This window comes from Protopterus annectens, chromosome 5.part0, assembly GCF_019279795.1.
Source record: "Protopterus annectens isolate FY-2018-M chromosome 5.part0, PAN1.0, whole genome shotgun sequence".
NCBI classification, from domain to species: Eukaryota; Metazoa; Chordata; order Ceratodontiformes; family Protopteridae; genus Protopterus; species Protopterus annectens.
In genome coordinates, this window is record NC_056735.1 from 206171636 (window position 1) to 206190465 (window position 18830).

The window sequence follows — 18830 nt, forward strand, 5'->3', positions numbered from 1 at the left end:
ATTTGGTGGAAGAGACGCACCGGGATTCACTGCTGGCCAAAGCCTCACGGGTGAGAGGGAAATATTCGTGCTCACCATGTACTGCCATGGGATCCAGGAACTGGTGGAGTACCCTGGATGCTGACGCCTGTGAGATCTCCATCATATCCCCAGTTGGCCTCTGGAAGGTACCTGTAGCTAGTATTCTTAAGCCTACACATACCTTCATTTCCATTGGGATGGGTTCCCCTCTGTTAGTTGTGTGTGTCAGGTGTGGCAGGCACAGCTTAACAATCTGCTGTAGGAGCTCCCTGTCCACCCTATAGCGCTCCACTATCTCCAGCTCATGTAGCCCTTGGTAGGTCGCCCTGAGTCTGTACACTCTTCTCCGTCTTCTCACTGTGGGTTGGTCGGCAGCATTTCCATCCTCGCCACCCCAGCCTCTTCCACAAGTTGTATGGCAGCTATTGCAGTCTCTAACATTTTTATGTTGTGAGTGTTAAAAGTTCCCCGCTTGTTTACACCGGTGGTGTAGGGTGTGGGAAAAAATGGAAGGGTAGGTGTTTGCATACTTTATAGTGGTGTTCTGGGCTGGGCTGGTCTGCTGCCTGTGTAACTGGCTGGTTCCGATCCATTTCACCTGGCAGCGAACCTAGTACCCCTTGATTAACTTCCTACTGCTGCTTTCCCTTCCAATTGCCCTTCTGATTCATCCCGGGGGCGCGTCGCACAATCAGTGTACTGCAATGTGCACACTGCTACTATTTCTTAGGTTCACTTCCTTTATCTTCCTGTAGATTCCGTTGCGTGGCACTCACACCCACTTACACTGTGTCGTACGTGCTGGGCAGCTTTAGATACACCTCCTGGCTTTGCTGTGCTAAGTGAATGCAAGCCCGAGCCACAGGGCTCCAATCCGCTGACAGTATGCCTGACACTCCCACACATGATGTCACCTACCCTCCTAGTCTTGCACTCAGCTATTCATACTCATACACTGTTGGGACCTGCCTCACATGCTGGGGAAAACCGGGATTCACTATCCTTCCCCTCATTTGCATAGAATTGCCTGCTAATGCATAGTTACATGTGTCGCATTGTGCCTTCCCCCTTAGCACCCACTGCTCACTGGCCAGGTTGTCTTTTGCTTGCCATTGACTTGCATGGCGGAATACTGATTTTACTTGGACTGTTGTTTTTAGGTTTATTTTCTTATTTCCCCACTGGTCACCGTTTGTGCGCCGCTGCCCTATGCTTCAATGGACATGATCGGCGGACATATCATAAAAATTGTATTTTGTACATTTGGCATTGTTTGCAATGCCAATTGTCTACTACTTGGCCATTGGCATGCTTCCTCAATGCTATGCAGCCTTTATTTGGAGCTGTCATAGCTCTGTTTTGCAGTTTGCAGTACCGTACCCGGTTACTAACCGAATACATTTCTGCATATTACACTAGTCCTGCATGCCCTGCTTCCTGGATGGCAAGTTTACCTCGTTTGCATGGTTTTCATCTGCAAATGGGGTGATTTGCATACGGGGGCTGGGGAGATGCAGCACTAGTGCTACAGCGCTCTCGCACATCAGACGTACATGTACGTGGATCGCTCGGCCGCCATATTGGCAAAATTTCATCTAACACTAATCATGCACGCCGTGCAAGCTTTTGGGAATCTGGGGGACAATCTTCTAGGCTGGCTGGAGCACAATATAGCTGTAGCCCAACCAATAGTTTTAGTATGTTTTAGCAGTGATTCTAAAGCACTTAAGTGGATTTTAAACAAAAACTGGGTTATTATGTGTGGTGACATTCTACTTAAAAACAAAGTAAGTGAAAGACCCACTACAGTATACCGTAGGGGCTCTAATTTTAAACCTACCCTGGAGAATATGACAAACAACAATACCAGCAATAATACACATAATAACAATCTTATCCCTGCTGGGAATTCTGTGGCTTCTGTGGTAAGAAGCATCAGATAAAGGGTATATATATAACTGAGAGGCTAAGGGAGTTGTATATGTAGGACTATGCCAGTCCTGCCTGTGCTTTTATATAGGCAAAATGGAATGTAGATTATGGTACTAGATTTATGAACATGAATAAGATATAAAAAAATACATCTGAATAATGCTTTAGCAAAACATGTTCACATGTACCCTAACCACCATTTCAAAATATATCATTATAGAGAAGGCCAGTATCAGTATGAGGGTCTATATTAGAACACCGAACATTCAAAATGTTGAGTGTTCTAATATGGAACCCTACCAGTCGAAAATACTAAACACTGAAAATTCAGAACAGCAAATTTTTTCCTAAGGAAAAAATTTGCTGTTCAAAAACACATGCACACAACACTAGCACACCAAACAAACAGCAATCCACACACATACACCTAAACTCTTACCCTACACTAAACTATACACACACCACTAACTATCCACTTACCTTAACCCAAACCCTAACCCTAAAGTCCGTCACTATTGCACATTCACCTCACCCGCGCCCTAACCCTATTTTCAGTGTTCGCTGAAAACAGGTCAATATTAGAACATTTAATATTTTAAATGTTCGGTGTTCTAATATAGACCCCAGCATGAGAGGGGGTTCATGGCACTGGTTTTAGAAGAAAAATAATTATTTTAGCAGCTACTTTTAAATGCTTGCATCTGGCCAGGCTTTAATGATTACTGCTCGAAAGCATAAAACTTTAACCAAATAAAGCATAATTATTATTTCCATTTGGGAATGTTTACATGTCAATGTGCTCATTGAGAATTTGTATTTTCAATAATTTTACTTTTACTCTTTGGTTCTGTTATTCTTAATATATATTTTAATATATATTAAGTATAAGTTTACTTATTCAGTGCATTTTAAAGCTTTTAGTGATTGAATAATCTCACACTTTTAGATTACTGTGCTTATGCACTTTAAATACCACTTTATACAGCACTTTGGAGCTTTAAGAAATGTAAATGGGAAGGTTTAATGACATCATCCTTAGACCAGATGATCATTTTGGGCCTTATTTAAAAACTCTTTTGTTTTTAAACTTATCTGAAGAAGTTCATTACTGTTACAAGAACAAAAGCATTCATTTGTAAATAATAAAAGATTTTACAAGAACCTTGCAGCTTCTCCTTATGGCAGCTAACGTAGTTTATGTTTTACAAGTCTGCTTTATGTCTCTGCTGCTTTTTAGATGTGTAGATGTATGTGTATGTATACTTATACACTCACTTGCGCACACACACACACATATATATATATATATATATATATATATATATATATATATATATATATATATATATGTGTGTGTGTGTGTGTGTGTGTGTATATATATATATATATATATATATACATATATATATATATATATATATATATATATATATATATATATATATAGACGATATAGATGTATATGTATACATGCGTATATATGTATTTACAGACACACATGCACACACAGATGTATGCATACATATTTTTTTGTATTAAAAGACTTGCTGACACAAGTTTGGTCCAAAGATTATTAAATTCCAGGGAAATTACAGTGTAAATGATCTAAAAAATAAATTATTTTTTATGTGATTGGATGTATTTTTCCTGAGGCATTATCAGTGTCTTGAGATTGTTTGGAACACAGCATGGGAGGTGACGGAAGTGATCATCAAAATGCTGTACTATTTAGTACAGCACAGAAGATTAAGGATGTAGTCAGCCAGCTGCAGCAAATGACAAACACTTCAGGAGAATAAGACATTGCAACTAGCCTAATTTGCAAACCTCAGAGTTTGACATGGCATTACCAGAGACGGACAGACAGGTGTCATAAATGGGGACTCAGATGGAATATGTCCTTGCAGAGCACCTTCCTTAAATTGAAAGACTACCAGGAGGAGTGATCTTTGGATTTGTAAAGTTGCTAAGAATGCAGGAAAAAGGGAAATAATGTCCTTTGTTCACTCCTTGACTAGTCTGCTGAGAAATCCTAGTTTTGTGCAGCTTGAAACTGGACAAGCTCACTTCAACCAAAAACATGGGATCTAATCAGAACTCATTTCACTTGTGAAACCAGCAAGATTTCAGAGAAAGAAAATATCAGAACTGCATGGTCCATGAACTCACTTGTGTTCCAGTGATGCAGGATCTGTTTTGAATATGACATTTCATCAATACCAAAAAAGAAAACTGTGTACCACCTCACTAAAAGTGCTGACTGAGAAAGGGCTAAAAGATAAACTTCAGCACTATATTAGTTTACCATTGCATACTACAGAACACAAAATTTGTTTTGCACAGCCCGAAGAGCTGATCCTGTTTCTGTGTAACACTAAGTTCATCAACTGGTTTTCCAGTATGGCATTTTGCAAGTAGCTGCCTGTTACAACTGCAGTACCACTGGAAAAATTAAAATAAGATTTATTAGATTTACTCTAGTTTAAAAAGTATAAATCCCTGAGGTATGAAATTACAAGTGGTGAAGAAGTTTGTGGATGACTAAAACCAACAAGCCAAAAAAAAAAAAACAGGAGCGGAGTTTGTAACTTACTTTAGTAACTGTAGCTGCTGTGAGGAGAAGATGAGCAAGGTGAAGAAACAGGGAAGGTATACCAGACCAGAGAGGAGAAAGGCATAAGTGATACTGTTATACACTATATGGATGGAAATTAAAGAGATGAAAGAGACTTTGAAGGATTGTATTCTGAGTTAGGAGAAGAAATGGGAAACAGTGGAGATGGCTCTCGATCACTCAACACCCATACAGGCAATGGTTGGCAATAATGTAGAACTGAGAGCAAGGACTAAGGCAGAAGAGGCAAGACTGGACTACATGAAGGCAAACTTAATAAACCTAGAGGATCACTTGAGGGGGGAGAATCTGAAAATGGTGAGTACCTGAGAAAAATGAAGCTGGGGATTATGTGAAGTGTAACAATTACTGGCATGATGGACAGGAATGGATATTACAGAAACTACGGTGGAAACAGTGCATAGGGCTGCATTGCAACATAGTGCTTGGGGTACTGTCTCACCCTCATCTGATAACTGTCAGATTCCAGACCTATGAACAATGGGAGACTATTCTAACAAAGGTATGGAAGGTTGGGGTCAGGATGCTTGTGGGAGAGGACAAGGTCTTAATTGGTATGGACTTTTCAGCAGAAATACAGGAAATATAATGCCTTCCTGCCAGTTACCAAACTGTGTAACCAAAAAGGCCTGATATGGTGAATTCCCTTTCCTGCCCATCTAATAATTTTCTCAGGTACACCAAAGACATTTTCTGACCCTGCAGAAGCCAAAAAGCCTCCTGTGAATTGAGGTAAGATGGGAATGGAGGACAAAAGAGGTAGTCAAGAAGTAGAAATGGAAGGTATCAACAGCATAAATGTAAGAAACAGGGTTCCTTTCCCACTTTTTAGAAGACAGAACTTGCTGTAAGAAAGGATGGAATTGCACAAGGAAAAAAAAGATCGATTTTTGATTTGCTTGGCTGAAAACTGAGTACAGTGCAGAGAAGGACACAGTGGACTTTGGTAAACCCTGTAAAATAGTAAAACTTTGCATTCTTTAACTCTTAAATGAAGGATCAGAAGGGGGAGGGCTCATCTCTCCCTAGACTACTATCGTGACTGAGGGGAAAAGTGAATGCTCCTATTAAATAACTGTTTACACAGGTTTTATTTCTACTTCTAGGTTTATAGAAATTTTCTTTCAGTTATCTGCATGGGACAAAATGCATTGGAAACTTGAGGCAATCAGCAATCACACATCAAATTTGTAAACTCAATAGAAAGGGACAAGTTTAACAAAAAGGACATGGAGGGGCCTTCACTGACTTTTGAAATGTACCAGTACGCCAAAGGAAGTGGTACTCTGTTATAGATGTAATGGTGAAGGATAGGAGATTCGGGAAGGGGATGGGGATAAAAAGGAGGCAGTAAAACTTGAACCAATAAAGGCAAGTCCAAAGAGAATTATGAAGAGACAGAGACAGACAAATAATGGCCAAGAAAAACTACGGAAAAACCCAACCATTCAATGTATTAAACAAATTTACAGAATGAATCCAAGCAGACCGTGTGAGTACTGGTCTAATCCGTGCATGCAGGAAAAGTGCGCGTGGCATTTAGGTGTGGGGGGGGTGGGACTCAAACTAAAGCAATATGAACAGAACTAAAGGTCACTGAAAGAAAGTGGGATAAAACAGGGGATAAACTAGGATGGCTGATTGAGACATGAAATAAGAAGGCAAGGAAAGCAGTAAGCTGAAGCAGAACATTCTTAGCATGGATCAGAAGGAATAAAGGGAAGGGCTGTTAAGTGGGAAGTCTAATAAAGAATAGAAAGGAGGAATGAAGATCACCAGAGATGGTGGTAGATTAATTAGTCTGTGTGAACGAAAGGAGACGGTGCCACAGAACTGCTTCTCATGTACTGATATGCGAGGAGCAATTGGTAATCATGGTAGAGTAGCAGAGACAGATAATGCTGAAGGAAGGCAGATTGAGAGGAAGTGATTGAGATGAGAGGGATGATACAAATGGGAGACAATCTAAAACAGAAGGAATAAGAGCGAGTTTGTAGGAAGATTAGTGGTGCTGCAGAGTGGAGTCAACCTAAGCTGAAGCAGCAGCTATAATGATGCTCAGAGGTTGGCGGGATGTCACTACAGTGTGAAGATCTTACATCTTGGAAGACTAGTTAGAAGGTGTGTACATAGTTATTAGTTTGGGAGGAGGGGTAGAGGGGAGATAGGAGGGTAGTATGAGGGTTAAGAAAAGATTAAGGATTCATAGATTCATAGATTAGTACTAGGCTAACTGGATTCAAACCTTGTACCTTGTGTTTATAAGGCAAACACTTTAACCATTAGGCCACCCTCCCCACTAAATAAGCAGCAATTGCAAGTTTCAAACCAAGGACCCTGCACACTATAGCCAAAGTGATTTAACACTAAGCCATTTCAAACAATCTCTTTTCTCCCTGTTTCCAACTCCCTCTTTGGGTTTACACAAAAAAGTACCCAAGGCCCATATGGTCAAATGACCTTTAGAATGAAGAAAGAAGTTAGGAAAGAGTAGGAGGAAAAATAATAAAAAGAGGCAAATTGTACTGCAGCTAAGGAGGAAACAAAATTTACTATAAAAGGATAAACTAAAAAAATACATTAATGCAAGGAGTAAAAAGAATATGGATAGCTGCATTAAACGTAAACAGATTGAAAACCCTATTAAAAGAGATTGGGTAATACAGTACATAAAGAACAGAGGGTATAATATAGTCACATTATGTAGAAATGAACTAGGAAAGGAGGGGAGTAACAATTTAAATGGGGGGGTTGAGTGACGGCAAGGACAGCATGGGAAGGAAGAAAGGGAAGAGGAGGCGTGTTTACAGCCAGGATAAGGGATAACAATGGATGTATGGCAGGAAAGAGGGAGTTGGAAACAGGGAGAAAAGAGATTGTTTGAGAGTCTTTATCTGGGTGTTAGGAGGAATACAAAGAAAACAGAAGCATGACTGACAAAAGTGGGAGTTGACCAAAAGTAGTCGCAGTACCAGAGTGATGAAGTTTAGTTATGGGGGACTGGAATTGTGTAATTAGGAAATGGGGAAGTGTACGGCCAAAGAGGCAAATGGTAGGGAGGGAACAGAGGAAGGAAGATTCTTAGCAAAGTAACCTGAAAAAGGGTTGGGGGCTGTCAGGAATATACGTTTTACTCAGTGAAACATAAAGAGTGGTCTAAGCTTAGACAAGGTATAGATATACCCAGAAGCTTTAGAAGTCTTAAGGAGAATAAAGGTACAATGTGTGGATCATGCACTGGTGGAGGTGGAGTCCGAGGCAGAAAGCCAGAAGGGGTTGGGTAAGCATCACAGATTTCCAGAATACTTGTCAAGTACAAAAAGGAAAATATGTAGGTAGAAGTATGATGAAAGATACTTTTGGGGATAACGACATAGATAGTAAATGCCAGGGATATTTGTAAAAGTAAGATACAGGAGAAGGAATTATATGAAAACAAGGAGAGGGAGTTAAAGAATAGGGTGAGAGTGTTGGAACAAGAACTAGGAGAGCTTCAAATGGAAAGAAGGCAATGGGGTGATAAGTGAAGGAATGGGAAGGTGAAATAAAAAGTAGATTGCAAGAGGAACTAGATAAGAGTTTACAGTTCAGAACTGCAAGAGTAAAACAAGTCTATTTCAGTGCAAACCCACAATCCTGATACATGCTAATAGGTAGGCAGAGGCAGCAGGAGATGGAGGTGGGCATATTTGAAAATAAAAGCTCATTTGACATGGCTGGAACTGAAAAAGCTTAGGATATATTAAAGGAATTTGAAAGGTGCTATAAAGAATTGTATGAGGAAGATGAGAGGCAGGTAGAAAGGAAAGATGAAGAGGATAATTGGTGAGACTCCACTGAGCTACCCAAGATCAGGAAGGATGAGGTAATGGGCTTAGAAGGAAGGAGATGCTGGGGGAAATAGAAGATATCTGGAACAAAATGGTTAAGAATAAATTACCAGGAATAGATGGTATTCTATTAGATGTTGGGCTGGTAGTTAACGACCAAATATTTGGTGGGTGGGGGGGTCTAACCAAAATGAAATATAAAAAGGGTCGAGCCCTTCCATGTCTTGGAAAGAGGCAATAGTCTCTGTAAAATATAAGGAAAAAAAGGATCTGGGCCAGCTGACCTACAGACCCACTACTGTCTTTAATCAAGACTACAAGGCGTTTATGGCAATATTGGCAAATAGGTTGGCAAATACATTGCCAGGAATAATATATGGAAATCAGTGTGGACTAGTTAAGGGCAGATTCTGTTATACATACCCTGTTGGCTATGCAGGATGTTCTGCTACAGAATAAAAAAGGTAATGATGGTGTTGCTTGATGGCAAAAAGACATGTGAAAGGGTAAGGCAGTAATCCTTTTTGGGTTTATGAGAGAATGGGGAATACCTAATAATGTTACTGTCATGTTGCATGGTACATATGAGAGTACTAAAGCTGAGGTAAAAATCAGAGCAGGTTTATCATAGACGTTTTCTTTAGAGGATGGGGGGTGCAGGATAGGGATGTCCCCCATCACCTGTGTTATTTTGCACTGTATCTACAGCTGCTGTCCATATAAATACAGGCACTGAAAAAACAAGGATACAACTGGCAAGAGTTGCAAGGAAAGGTGACACTATATGCACATTATATATTTTTGGGTGGAACAGGTATCTAAGAAGCACCAGAGGTTAGTGTTGCTTATCCAATTAGTGAAAAAAACTATCATCAAAAGGTGAAAGAACAGGGATCCCTCAAAAATAGAGGAACTGCATAAGTTAGTAACAAAAGTACACTTGTGTAAGTTGAACTTAACACTGTCTTTACCATGTGATTTCCCTTCTGACAAAAAACAGTACTGGGATCTGGAAAGACAAAGGGTGTTGAGGATGGGACCAAAGAGGTTTGAGATGCCACTGTATTTTTTTCATATGGAGTCTTATCAGGGGTATCATGAGAATCATACATGCACTGAGTCCTAAGATATTCCCTCACAGTGACTGAAGTCTGAGTGGAAACCTTAGAAATAGATCTAAATAAAGATATGTTTTTTACTGTGGAGGAAAAGCTCTTTGAACTGAGGTGTCTAGCTGACATCCCAGAACACAATCGTGTACGAGGGAGTCGAGAAAGAATTATGAATGTTCTCTTTTAATCTCATCTTGGGCAAGAGCTTTCTCACCCAAGAAAAAGATTCATGGCATTTTGAAAAAGACTCTACAACGATAAGCAAGTCATCTAAATACAGAAAAAAATATGGATACCCTGTAGCCTGCAATGAGCTATAACCGGAACTAGACACTTGTGAACACACTTGGTGCAGTGAATAGCCCAAAAGGGTAAGGCAGATTCTAGATAAATAGATTGTGATAGGAAACTTGAAAGAGGATGAAGAGGTAACGGGTTTTAAGGTGACAATTTTGCATTTGAGAACTATCACAAACAGGTTTAGAAAAGAATTATCCAGAAATGGCTCCAAACATTTTATTTGTTTGGGATTAGGAACATCCTTGAATAAAACCCCAGGTAGAAACAAAAGTGCCTGTTCTGCAGGATGAGGAAAGATGCCCCACCCAGAAAGGAGGAATTTTCTCCCACAGCCATTTGTAACCTTGATGAATGGTTTTTCAGAACCCATTTATCTGAAACAATCTGTTGCCAATTATAAAAATGGAGATTCAGACATTCTGGAAGAGAAAACGGGCTAGGGTGAGATGGGGTCGAAAGGTCTTTTGAACAGTTATTCAGACTTGTTGGAGTGTCCTTGGTTTTGGGAGGTTTGAGACTTCTTTTTGGAACCTCCTTGCCACTTCTTAAACATCTGTTTACTTGACTTCTGTTAAGAATGTTTATTCTGTTTTTTTGATGAAACTTGATAAGAAGTAAGGAAATAGCTTGGACAATTTGAAAAAGGAGGGTTGAAAAATCTTCTAGATTCCCTGATCAGCTTGCCCCTTTAGTCGCAAATTTAAAATCTCATTCTTTACATTATCTGGGAGGTTCGGAGAATGCAGACAAGCAAACCTCCTTAAAACAGCGCTAGTGGCCATATCCCTGAAAGAAGAACCAGCAATGTCATACACACACTGTAAACAATGAGGTGTGACCTGTGCAATAGAAAAAACTATATTACTTAAAGCAGATGTTTCTACAAGAAGAAACTTTAGATACAACATTTCATGTAGGTTCACAATATGTTAGAATAAACTTTAACACATGAGCCTGACAATTTACAATTCTGAAATTCAAAGTTCCAGAAGTATACACTTTTTCCTATACCTATACATACTTTTCCCATTAATTCCAGTCCTTCTCTTTCTAATAAGTGCTTAGCAGCAGAAGAGTCAACTAAGGCTTTAGCTGATGGGTCAGGTTTGGGAATAGTGTATAAAATTTTAAAAGATTGAGGAACTTTATGCATCCAAATCTACCTTTTTAGGGACAGCTGTTTGACTATCAGGAAAACTGCAGGCAGTAAGTCACACATCCTGTAATGCAGATAGGACAGGAGAAATAGGTGTAGGTTTTGGAAAATCCTTCTGTAACACCTCATAGTATTTTCTGAGGGACTGGAAACATTGGCACATTCTAAAAATAGTCTCAGCCCCCCACCACAGGGAGAATGTGAAATCTGAGGACAAAACCTTAAATCTAAATCCGTCCCTGCATCTTCCTGTTCAGATTCAGAATCTTGAATCTCTTCAGGAAAGAAGGCACCTCTCTTTCTTTTACCAGAAAGTGCTGTACCAGAAGGATCAGCAGCCTGAATCAATACCTGAATCAGTCTCAGTAAACTATTGCTATCCTCAGAAATATGAGGAGTAAAAACATGTATGGATTTCTGTGTCTTTGACAGGAAAAATGGGGGCATCATGTTACTAATGGCAGATGCTGCTTCCCAAGGATAAGCCAGCATTCTGAAACAACAGGGAAACCTTCCCTGCTCCCTCTCCCAGGAGTGGCTCTCCCTTGCCCACTGAGGGGACCCCAACTGCTGCAGAGGATGTGGCTAACCTCTGGTCCTTAGTTGCTGTTGGTGTTACACCACAGAGATCTGGGGTTAAAGATGACCACAGTAGAGTCACCCACCTACAGATGAGGCAAACTGCTAGACTGCTGTGGAGGCAAAGGCCGTTTGCGTAATTTTTCTTTTTTGTGGCTGGAAGAAGGACTAACTACAAAACCGAAAATATGTTCCATGATCAAGCCAAAAATGGATCCTGTACTTTGTGGAACACAAGCAACAAATGCCAGTAAAACTACCGGTCTACAAAATGTACTTTTTTGGCAGGAAAAAACACAGTAAAAAGCACTTTCCAACACTATTCCACAATGGAAAAACACAATTTCTCCACAGAAAATGCTTTTATCATTTAGTTAACACTGCTTCTAAGCTGAAAGAAATGAGAGCTCTATTTACAAGTACTTTACAGTCTTGAGACAGTCCATCAAAACAGTATACTCCTAGCTTTAAAATAACTATCGTGAAGTGGAAAGCAATAAAACATCAGTAGAAAATGGAAGGTTGTTTTCCCCAAAGGGAACTTACCTGTCCAGCTAAGGAAAGTACAAGCCTTCCACTGATCCTCAAAAGCCTCAAAGGGGTGCAGTCTTCTGCAGTAGAAAAAAAGTGAAGGGCTTTCACCCAGACTTGTCTTTTAGTCAGCTCAGCTTGAGCTGCTCGACAGTTTGGACACATGGAAGGTATCCTGAAGCTTTGGAAGCTGGTTGGCTGTTATATATCCTTGGCAGGATGTAATCCATATAGCCAAGGCTACTAGGGCACTGATCGATATGAAGAACTTATTAGCAAAACAGGAAGAAAAAAAAACATGGATCCAAAAACAAAATGCACCAGCTCAAAAGATACCACAGCAAAATGACTATTACACACAATATAAGCTTTCACACCAACATGTTATTAAAATTATACAGGAATCGTATTCCTATAAATTCAAACTCTGTCAGCTCACTTCAATAATCCAGTAATGTTTTATAAACAAATAACATTACCATTTAAAAAATACAACATATACAATTTAAAAACAAGGGACAAATTAAAAATACTTTCACATATACTTTTTACTTTTTTTTTATTTTTCATTTTATATTTTGTGTTCTATCAACCACATGGATTGTCTGCATGTACAAATGGATGCAGACCATCCACCTAGTTTGAATAGTGTATGTAGCCTGTTCTTAGATCAATAATGTTAAGAAAATAGATGTTAGATTTTGTTTTAGAAAAATGAAAAATAAGTCGTCTTCTGCTGCTGCTAGTTTTAAGTTTGGACTCTAAATTAATTTTGATTGTTAAGAGGTAACAACTACATGCCATTAGGAAGACTTTTTTTTGTTTTCCATGATTTTCGGTTTTATACATGAGAAATCAGACATATAAAAATTAGTCCTTTTGTCTGAGAAAGCGATTACATTAGATGAGGCATGGGGCAATCCATCCAATGCTGTTCTTTAATTAAAAGCCACCATGCCCGCAGTCTTCATTCCCTCCTAAAGGTCCAGTCTGTAAAAGGATAATCTCATATATTAGACTAAGAGATTATTTACAATTATTTATTTTTAAAATCAATCCCACAGCCAAAAGAGCTGCTTCCAGAAATATGGTAAATGGTGATAGTTTTTCCCAGGTGGCTGATTTTAGGATACATCTTTCAAAATCACAAGCATGACTCGCTACTTTCTTTCCAAAAGAGTGGCTTCAGAGTCATTACATCTGCGGTAATCATAAAGTGTATTAAGCTTCTGCAGTGTGGATCTCAGAGGATCCAGAATGGAGTGGGAATGGACAAACCTAGACAGAGTAACAATTCTCCTAAACTTAAACTGTTAGACAAAACTGACTGTTTTTACGGCACATGGGTTGCCGTTTATAAATGCTACAATGATGCCTTAGATATTATACTCGGTTATCAACATTGATGCTCCCCATGATTAGATTCATTAGGAACTGGATGCAGTAGATGACCTATGTGGGCTTCTGCAAAGATGATAGTGAAGATTTAGATTATAATTAGGAATAAACTGATAGAGATATAAAATGTATCCATGAGAAGCACACTCATTAGCTGCAGACTTGAATACCTTTGTTCTCCAGGTTAGTTGAGGATATTGAGGATATGCAGTCAAGTGGAAATCATAGGATGCCTGAGCGTTGAGTGGAGGACAGAGAAAGCCAACTCATTTCAAAGACACCTACAGGACTGTGGACTGAAACTGATGCTTCTCAATATGTTGGAGGTTCTGTGCATGAAACTTTCTAAATTACTACCGATTATTGCCTGTATATACTCAATACAAACAGTTATTCACTTGGGAAGGTCTATATTTCTTTGAGATCATACATAAAAAAGGAGTTGACCTTACATCACCATTGATTATCTTTACTATGTGTTTGGGTCTAGTTTACTGATCTCAACTTTTTCAGAAAGAAGAGTTACTTTCCTTTGAACGGCTGTTCTAAAACTTTGGTTTGGATCAAGCCAACTGATTATATTCAGGAATTGTGCAACTTTTAAAGGCTCACTGGGTTATGGGTCATTGACTGCAGAGCTAAATCTTATTCTAGCAAATATCTTAAGGCAGGGCCTCTCACATTAAGCTGGGGTCTCCATGTACTCATGTAATTACAATAAATTCTGGGACATTACACTTCAGTTGCTAGATCATTTGTACACTATGATATTGGTTATTTTGCAAGGGAAAGAAAATAAAACATTCTCTCCTTAATTTTCCATTCAAATCTCTTTCTAGTTCTGGGAGATAGAGGCTAATTTCAAGGATAATTATTAAAATATTGACATCATATTTTTACACATTAGAAGAGATTTATAAAGATTATATAAAGACTCCCTATGCTGTGGAATAAAATCCCAGTATATGTGAGGCAGAGCACCTCGCTGGCCTTGTTCAAGAGAAATCTTGACCAATGGATGGATTACCTCAGTGTCACTGAAATAATGGGTATAGTTCCCCATACTAAAGGGGGTAAGCCACAAGGGCGTAAGCCACAAAAACTATCAGGGCTTGTAAATGCCCTCGGGCAGATAGCCTAGTATGAACCTATGAACCTATAACTTTTTTGTCTGCATAAACTGGTGTTGGACTTACAGGGGGTTGGTAGAAGCTTGGGAGCCCATACTTAGCCACAGCTGAGCATGTTTTTGAGTGAAATGGCAAATGCCTGTCAGATGATCTGGGCAATCAGATGATATTAACAAATCTAAAATTATCTGGCATTCCAGTCCTAATCATAATACCATTATCTGAGGGTATATTACAGTGTAGTATGCTAACACTAGCCAGAAACTGTACTATGAAAAACTGGAAAGGACAGATTGCTCAGCCAAGCCTATTACAGAAATCAAGGTTTTCAAAAATTTAATGAAGATCTATTTTTACAGTCAGAGGTTATAAGAGAAGAAAAGGTCTTATGATGACCACAAAAGGTCTGTATTCGGATACATCAGACTAATAATTATTTGTAGATGGTGGGAATAGTGGAACTCTTGTGTCAGTGCATGAGATATGAGTAGCTGCAGTAACCTTCTCATAAGGTGGGGGGCTGTCTTTGGAACCAGTGGCTTAGGAAAAGAGAATATATAGTTTTATGTTCACACTTGTGATTAAACCACAGTAGCCATAGGTAAATCTTCAATATACCACACCCATGTTGTCGGTTATTGCTATAATAAAGCCAACAGTGGGAAGGGCATGGGCTAGCAATGTTGCATGCCCACTTACAACTCTTGTCCAACAATGGCATGATCTTGTGTGTTGTCCAGGTAGTTTATGGATTTGTCAGAGTGCCAATCAGCTGTTTTAATATTCATAAAAAGTAATAAGAGGAAATCTTAAATCATGAGGGCAATGTCCATTAAAAAACAGAAGTGCTGATTAATAAATAAGCACTAATGGTTTAATAAATGCTTTGTTTACACTTAATTGTATTCCTTTACCTGCTGAAGACCATACATTTCTTTAATAACATAGAAGAAAGTCAGCTCTTTTAAAAATGTAGCTTCCTTTCTACATTTCCACATTTTGTTTACATTTATGTACTTGATAACCAGATAACTGAGCTCATCCTGAGATAATTTTCAGCCATGATTCTGTCCAACAGGAAAACATGCAAGATACCTAGTAGGTTTTATGAAGCTAACATAGCAGGTAAGCAGATTTCTAAATATAGCAATTCCTAAGAGAAACATTATTTTAGATGAAATCAAAATTTCAACTTCATATATAGAAGAATTTCAGTACAATACAGTGTTTATAATTTCAGTACAATACAGTATTTATAATAAATACAAATGCTTTGTGTTCTTGACCTAGAACAGACTTGTGCTATAAAGGAGGACTCTGAAGTGGAGTAATCTTAAATGACATTGTATAGTTCAGCTAATACAGGGATTCTCAGGAAATATGAAATAAGCTCACTGTACCTAGCAATTACTTCTCCGACCACTGTCCCTGTGGTATAAGAAAGTATGCTTTCACCTAGAGACCTTGCAGAACAGCACCTGCATAAATCTGGTGCATCACTCTACTTACCTTGTTTCCTCTGAAGATTTTTCCGTATCTGGCAATGGCAATTTTCCCCGTGCAGTTGACTTTCAAGTCACGTTTTAGTTTGATAAAGTCCTCTATCCGGGCGTAGTTCACATATACCAACTCTCCCTGCAAAGTAAACAAATTAAGCTGTAACAGAATATGGTTCAACACATCCAGATCCCATCATGCTTGCTCTTCCAAGACTTTCATTAACCTTAAAATGTGCTGTTTGAGAGGAGTCGTACATAGCTGTTAGCTGCAACTTGCTACAGGACTGAAGAATCGTTGTCACAGTTACTTACATGACCGTGAAACATCAGATGCAAAAATCTCAAGCTGAGCAATATTAACACTTGACTGCTCTATTTCATTTCACTGTTGACTTCTTCAGGGCACCTGTGGTGTAACTTTAGGTACAGGTGATGCAACGTTAGCATGATTGTAACTACACGAGTCACAGAAATTAGAAATGTCCACAGCATGCTCACTGTGAAATGCCACACACACATACACACGTGTGTGCATGCGTGTGTGTGTGTGCATATATATATATATATATATATATATATATATATATATATATATATATATATATATATATGTTATCAACTCCATGAAAACATCTAAACAAACATTAAGTGCATTTTGGAGCACTACAATGATTCTAAATTGTTATGGCATCCATCCCATCATAAAATATGTCATTGCATGTTTTGACAAAACTAAGGATTCTACTGTGGAATACTTTAACCTTCCTGTAGTGGAGGCCCATAACATATATGCAAATTATCCTTCAAGACATCAAGTTCTTCAGCTACATGGCTTCTGATTGTCTTTTTTTTTTACATTAAAAAGAAAAAAACAAACTTCACAGGCTGTGGACATGCATGTTTTGGCATTTTTATTGACCCCATCAGCATAGCATAAGTGGATAGTTTGACTACACTTTAGAAAGACAGTTTCTTTAAACCCAGCTGATGCCCATAAACATTAAGGTGCCTGCAAAATATCACAACTAACATCTAAAGCAAAGGATGAAAAGGACACAGAGACAACATTCAATAAAAACTGCAAGGAAAACCTAGACAAGCTAGAGTTTTCACTAGGTGACACCTTACACCTCCTGCAGTGGAGACTCGTGCGATATATGCAAATGACCAATTTAGGACATCGAGTGCTTCAGCTACATGGCTTCTGAATGTCCATGATTTTTTTTTTTTTTTTTTTACTAAAAACTCTAGCTTGCCTGGGTTTTCTTTGTAGTTTTTACTGAATTGTTTATCTGTGTGTCCTTCTTATCCTTTGGTTTCAATGTTAGTTGGGGTATTTTTCAGGCACCTTAATCTTTATGGGCCTCAGCCTGGTTTAAATACTTTGTGTTTCTGAAGTACAAACTATCCACTTATGTTGTGCTGATCATGTAAAGAAAAAGGGCTGAAACATGCAAGTCCACAACTAGTGGGTTCGGTTTTATTGGCTTGAATGCAACTATAATGACTTAAAAAGTACAAAGTAATGGACATTCAGAAGATGTAGTTGAAGCACTTGATGTCCTGAAAGGTTCATTTGCATATATCCCATGAGCCTCAACTACAGGAGGTTTTATGGTATCATCCAGTGAAAACTCTAGCTTGTCTGGATTTTTCTTGCAGTTTTTTACTGAATTGTTTGCATGTGTGTCCTTTTCTACCCCTTTGAAGAATATCATGCCGAAGCACATTTTTTTAACCATAGATGTCAAGGACCTATACACGGTCATCCCCCAACATTTAGGTATGGAATGGATTAGAGATTATTTGATTTCCAAAAAGGTTACGGACAACACTATTTACTTAATTGAAACACTGCTCGAAGTAGTATTGTCCAACAACTTTATGATGTTTGAAGGAGATCTGTATTTGCAAAAATCTGGCGTAGCTATGGGCTCCCCATGTGGCGGGAGCTTTGCGAATGCCATCATGGCACATTGGGAAAACACCCTACTTTTCCCCCACCCAATGTTTAAAGAACATGTCTCCTGGTACACCAGATACCAGGACGACATGTTTTTGATTTGGAATGGACCAAAAGCCCTAGTCCCTTCTTTTATTACAAGTATTACGGAGCTTACCGATTTTTTGCAATTTACTTTTAACATAGAAGAAGACAGTATTAACTTTCTTGACATCCTACTTATTAAAGACAGACAAAACTCGAAGTACATTAGCAAGATTTATAGGAAACCCACATACTCCAATGCTTTCTTGCATTTTAGTAGCTGCCATCCTTTCCACCAGAAAAAAGCAGTTGTTAAAGGCCAAATGGTCAGAGCAGCAAGAATGATTACAACATTTTCAGATTTTGAATACGAATGTGAGAATTTGGAGAATATGTTTACAAACAGAGGGTATCCTTTTAAATTAGTAGCTAGTATTAGGGATGAGGTTAGGTCCAAAAGACTTTCAGGACACTTTATACCCTTATTAAGTGAGCGATCCATCAACATCAGCCTACTGGACAAACAACATGTAGAAATTCATTCCCTTACAAATGACACCTACAAAAGCAGTTTTTCATGCACTTTTTCCAGTGACTATAAATACATTAGAGGTATTATGAATAAGAATTGGAGAATCATCTCCGAAGACCCAGTATTGTATAACAAGTTAGGGTCGCAACTCAAAGTTATTTATAGAAGAAATTATAATTTGAAAGTTC

General features: G+C 38.7%; 1 protein-coding gene across 1 annotated transcript in view; it reads right to left on the reverse strand.

The window, feature by feature from the left end:
• Nucleotides 1-18830, reverse strand: part of LOC122802144 (glutamate carboxypeptidase 2-like) — a 1578923-nt gene that overhangs the window by 897116 nt on the left and 662977 nt on the right. Inside the window, exon 6 of the mRNA XM_044071823.1 lies at nt 16134-16259. Coding sequence (XP_043927758.1) covers nt 16134-16259 — 126 coding nt within the window. The remainder of the gene's footprint in view (nt 1-16133; nt 16260-18830) is intronic.